Consider the following 5053-nt stretch of genomic DNA (forward strand, 5'->3'; position numbering starts at 1 on the left):
ACACTTTCCAAAAAGTTTAATCCTTGCTGACTTGAATCTCACTGGTGGTGTCAAGCTCACGGAGACTTGCCTTCCCCTGCCTGGAGTGCTGAGATTGAAGGTGTGCATACCATATATAGCAATAAATTATTTTTTAATCATAAAGTTTTTTCCTAAGGATGGAGATATAGCTCAGTGGCAGCTAAAGCATTGCCCAGGACCCAATGCTCAATGTTAGAAAAATAAATGGAATTAGTGCTACTCTGTAATGTCATGGACAAATCAGAAGGGCTTATTAGTATTTTTTTCTTTCTTTTCTTTGTGTGTGTGTGTGTGGTTGGGTGGTTGTGTGTGTGAGCCAGATATCATGTAGCCCAGACTATACTTAAACTCAGTATGTAGCAGAGGATGGCCTGAAACTTCCTGTTCTGCTCTTCTTGACTCCACCTCCTAAGTGGGATTATGGACACAAACCATCACCGCTGGACTTATGTGCTATTAGGAATAGAACCCAGGCTTCATAGATGCTAGTGAGCTCTCCAACCTACTTGTGAAATCTTTGCCTTAGTTTGGGTTCAGTGTTCAGACTTCGGAGCTGGACCTCAATGCTACTACTTCTGTGTGACCTTTGTCCTCTGTGCCTCAGTTTCCTCATTGGGAGGGAGGCTATTTCTCTATGTAGTAATCCTGGTTGTCCTGGAATTTGTGTTAAAGACCAGGTTAGCCAAGAACTCACAGAAATTCTCCTACCTCTGCGTCCTAACCTTGAAATTCAAGGCATGTGTCACCACAGCCAGCCAAGCCTTCATTTTGGAAGTGGGACTGTGAGAACCTGAGAGGCAGAGATAGAGAGAGGCATGTCCTCTGCTTTGTTATATTTGATCCTGGAACTGAAGCTTCCTTCTCCTTGAATCTACTTGGCTGGTTCTTCCTCCTCTCTGAAAGCCAACCTCAGACCCCATTGCCTCCAGGAAGAATGTCTGAAGCTCTAACAATCTGCCTCACCCCTTGGAGATGCTTTCACTCATCTGCCTGTACATATGCCCAGGGATGCAGGCAATTCAGCAGTCGCGATGAGCTTCTGCATTGACCCCTCATGGCAAACAGTCCATCCGCTGAAATGCTGGCCCCTTTTTGTGTCTGTGTCTGTTTTGTGTATGTGTGTTGTATATGTTTGTATGTGTGCATACGTGTGCATGTTAAGGAAGTCATACACACACACACACACATATATATATATACATACATACATGTCTAGGCCAGGTGTTGACCTTGGGTGGCTTTGGGTGCGGGTCTCTATTACTTATTTTGTAAAGTAAGATCTCTTTCCTGAAGCTAGAGCTTGCAGATTTGGCTTGAGTAGCTGGCCAGAGAGCCCTGAGGGTAAGTCTCTCTCAACCCTTCTTTCCTTCTCCCTGTGCTGCAGTTATGGACTTGCACCAGTTTCTGGGCAGGTTCTTGGGACCCAAACTTAACATCTTATTCTTGAACAGATACAAACATTTTACCCACTGAACCATCTCTGTACTACTCTGGGCCCCACTTTTTTGATTTCCTAGTGCAAAGAAAATCCTGATAAGAACAAGCTATTGGCAGATGACTAATGGCCTCCCTTGTGTCACCAGAGAAGTCTGGAGCATTGCAGGGCCAGCAGATGTGCTGGGTGTGGTCCTGGTGCAGGGCACAGTGCACAGTGGTGGTCTCTGTGCTAACACCTCAGAGATTGTAGCTGAGGGTCTTTGTAGGCAGGCCCCAACCTTTGCCAGATCCATTTCTACCCACCCTTCATTTCAGATCACAGAAGCCTCTCAGAACCAAGGATTGCACTTGGACACACAGGTCATGCAGATGTTGTATTTATTCATGGGTTCAGTATGGAAGTACCTGACACAGACCACTTCAGCCTGAGTGGCCATATTTCACACATGAACTGTCTACACTTCCCCACAAAAACATGATGCTCTTTATCCCACCTACCCTCCAAGAGACACAAGCACCCTTGAGCACAAGGCTGGGATCATCAGGGAAGCTAGTGAACTCATAATCACTCACGTGATTCCCCAACATCAGCTGGCGAGGCTGGGTGGTCGTAAAGACTATCTGAGTTAAAGCAGATGGAGAGTATGTGCCGTGGGCTGCAAGGATGAACTCTTCCTTATTGAGTCTGACTACCATTTGATTCCCGGAAGTAGACCCATACACTTGACCGTCCTCGTAGTCATTATAGCTAATCTGAAATCTAGGAGAGAAGAGAAGTCTTGAATACTCATCCCGACAGTGCATGACCCGACTTCCTGGGTCCTTGGTACCCCTCCCTGCTCTTTTGGCTTCTGAAGACATACTGAAAAAGATAATGCCACTCTCAGACACTGTGACCTATAGCTCACTACTCAGTATGAGAGGAACCAGGTCCCTCAGGAGCACAGAAGACATCACAGAGAAGACCTTGGGAAGCTGCTCACTGAGACCTTCAAAAGGAGCAGCGACTGCCATGGGGAGCTGACCCTGGCCAAGCTGAGACATCCTCAGCCTAGGTCACTTATAAGCAACAGGTCACAGATTAGGTGACTTCCATGCCACTAGGGAACTTCACCAGCCACCCTGCTAAGTTCATCAGCACCCCCATTTTTGATACTGTTCCAGATCTTTCTCTTCCCTGTTCATACATTCTACCCATTTTTTTTTTATGTGTGTGTCTGGTGTTCTCTAATTACAAAGCAGAAATCCAGTCCAGGCCTCAAGCAGGGCTGCCCCCACCCCACTATCAAAGAACTGACTTTGGGTTTTCTGCTTCCAACATATCTTACCACTAATGTCCTGGAACTCACATTGTAGACCAGGCTGGCCTCGAACTAAGAAATCTGCCTGCCTCTGCCTCCCGAGTGCTGGTATTAAAGGCGTGCAGAACCACGCCCTACTTACCACTAATGTCTTATTAGAGACTCACTCTGACCCTTGCCTCTTTAGACTCTAACTTGACAGACCAGATTTTGCTATCAAGTTTGGGGTCTGAGGGGCCTTTTGTGGTTGACTTCAGTAAGGAGAATCATCTCCATCCTACTTTGATCAACCCAAGAGGCAACAGTAGGAAGTTACAAATGGATTCTGCCAGGATAGGCCTGTGTGCAGGAGAGGTGGCTAGAGACAGGGACAAGCCATAGGTTTGACTGGTAGCTCAGTGACTCTGTTAATCCAATGCCTTTAACGAGCCATTGGAAGGCAGGTGAAGATTCCATGGGTAGAATATAATCAGAGCATCTACAAGGGCCCTGAAGACATAGGAAGAACTGGGATCTAGTGGTAGGGGCCATGAACCCGATCCTACTTACCCAGCAATCGATCTACCCTTAAGAAATACCCGGATACTTGTTATATTTTTTCCTTCTGGTGCGCTAGTGCAGAAATGTTTTCCAACTTCTGGACCGTGATAATCTGTGTGGATAAAGACCCCAAAGGGTGAAAACCCACTCAGCCACATGGAGGATGTCTTCCCACCCTTGAAGTATAGACCCGTGACAATATTTAGTCTGTGGCGAAGGGGTGGGAGTAGCCCCCATGTCTCCTGGGTTGTGAGAGATGAGGTGGCTACTAGAGAGAGAGACAGAGAGAGACAGAAAGAGAGAGAGAGAGAGAGTTAGAGAGAGAGAGAGAGAGACAGACAGACAGACAGACAGAGTGAGTGAGAGAGAGAGATAAAGAGAGAGAGAGGCAGACTTCAGACTTGACTAACCTTGTGTCAACACTTTGGGCGTCCCCAAGAAGGCAAGAATCACTAAGGGCAGCATGGCCTCCATCTGGAACATCTCAAAATCTGAGGGGAAAGAACAAAGACCACCCAAGTGTTGGACAGGGAACCAGATGCATTTTGCCATGTCCATCCCTGGGAGGCACACAGCTTACCTGGCTGAGAGGATTCGCCTTGGGTGCCTTGTTCCTGGACCTCTTTCCCTTCCCCTTATATGCCTCTGGGGCCTCTTGGGCCCCTGTCCAGAAGGAAGAAGCCACAGGCCACCTGAGAGACAGGAAGGAGCTGGTGGGGGGTCTCTTCCTGGGGGAGTTCTCAAAGCCATCTGGGGAGACTCCCGGACACACTGAGTTTGCCAACTTGGCACTCCAGCCTACGTCAACAGGGCTGGTGACAGTGACAGGCATTATCTCCATTGTCACCTCCTGGCTCTCATGGGCACATGGTCAGAACTTGACTTTAGAAGTTGGGGAAGTTGCTGAGAGCCCTTCCCCAGCTCAGCCTGGCAGATTTCAACCCTCTGAGTGGCACGGGTACTAGTCTCAGAAACACTCCAGAGCACCAGGGCCTCTTATTGAGGGGCCTAGGCAGGTCCTTGGTCTGGCACACTTCCCAGAGCCCCTGTAAGCTCCCTACCAACCTCAGAGAGCCAGAGACAAGTGTTGCTCCTTCTACCCTGTTTAAAGAACAAAGAAGAGGCATTTTGATAATAGTTTCTAAACCTGTCACTCAGCTATCTGTGGTGGTCTCTCTCCAATGCAGGATTTAGCTATAGAACAGATGGGAAGGGACTCAGAGGTCATGAGATAGAGATAGACATCCAAGATGTACCAGGAGCCATAAAAGGCAGAGAGTATAATCTCTTGTCCAACCCATCTGGCAGCACCTAGGACCAGCCTGAGGTGAGTGCATGCTTACGTGTGCATGTGTCTGCATGTGTGCTTCTGTGTGTGTGTGTGTGTTTCTGGTTGTGTATATTACTGGGGATTGAACGCAGACTACCAATACATTTGGAAAGTGCTCTACTAGTGAGTTATCTAAGGACTGTTTCCTCTTTGTCACTGTGTTGTTAATAAGGAGTGGGTGTACATGGATGTGTGTGCACATGTTGATGATCATCACCTGTCTCCTTTTTCCTCCTCTTCCTCCTCTTCCTCATCCTACTCCTCTCCTCGACCTCTTCCTCCTCTTCCTCCTCTTCCTCCTTCTCTTTCTCCTTCTTCTCTTTCTTTGGTAGGATCTTTGTATTATGACCCTGACTGGCCAGGACCTCACAACATAGACTAGATTTATCTCAAATTCATAGAGATCTACCTCTGCTTCACAAAT

The 5053-nt window shown here is 47.6% G+C and overlaps 1 protein-coding gene across 1 annotated transcript; it reads right to left on the minus strand.

Annotated features, from left to right (window-relative positions):
- Positions 1-1861: 1861 nt before the first annotated feature.
- LOC147000474 (uncharacterized) lies at positions 1862-3942 on the minus strand. The gene is made up of 4 exons (XM_085833071.1): positions 3880-3942; positions 3710-3790; positions 3309-3411; positions 1862-2218 (listed from the first exon to the last, which is right to left on the minus strand). Exons 2-4 carry the CDS (start codon positions 3780-3782, stop codon positions 1879-1881), a joined length of 516 nt encoding a protein of 171 aa, XP_085689197.1. The 5' UTR covers positions 3783-3790; positions 3880-3942; the 3' UTR covers positions 1862-1878.
- Between the last annotated feature and the right edge of the window lie 1111 nt (positions 3943-5053).

The sequence above is a fragment of the Mus caroli genome, unplaced genomic scaffold (genome assembly GCF_978045245.1).
Source record: "Mus caroli unplaced genomic scaffold, Mus_caroli_1 scaffold_18, whole genome shotgun sequence".
Classification (NCBI taxonomy): Eukaryota; Metazoa; Chordata; class Mammalia; order Rodentia; family Muridae; genus Mus; species Mus caroli.

Bases quoted from the DNA above. Each gene is read 5' to 3' on its own strand.
- LOC147000474 (XM_085833071.1), bottom strand. From the start codon at position 3,782: ATGTTCCAGATGGAGGCCATGCTGCCCTTAGTGATTCTTGCCTTCTTG. The intron at 3,412-3,709 runs GTTAGTCAAGTC...TTATCCACACAG, and splicing joins GCCCAAAGTGTTGACACAAG to ATTATCACGGTCCAGAAGTT. The intron at 2,219-3,308 runs GTAAGTAGGATC...CTTCTCTCCTAG, and splicing joins AAGGGTAGATCGATTGCTGG to ATTTCAGATTAGCTATAATG.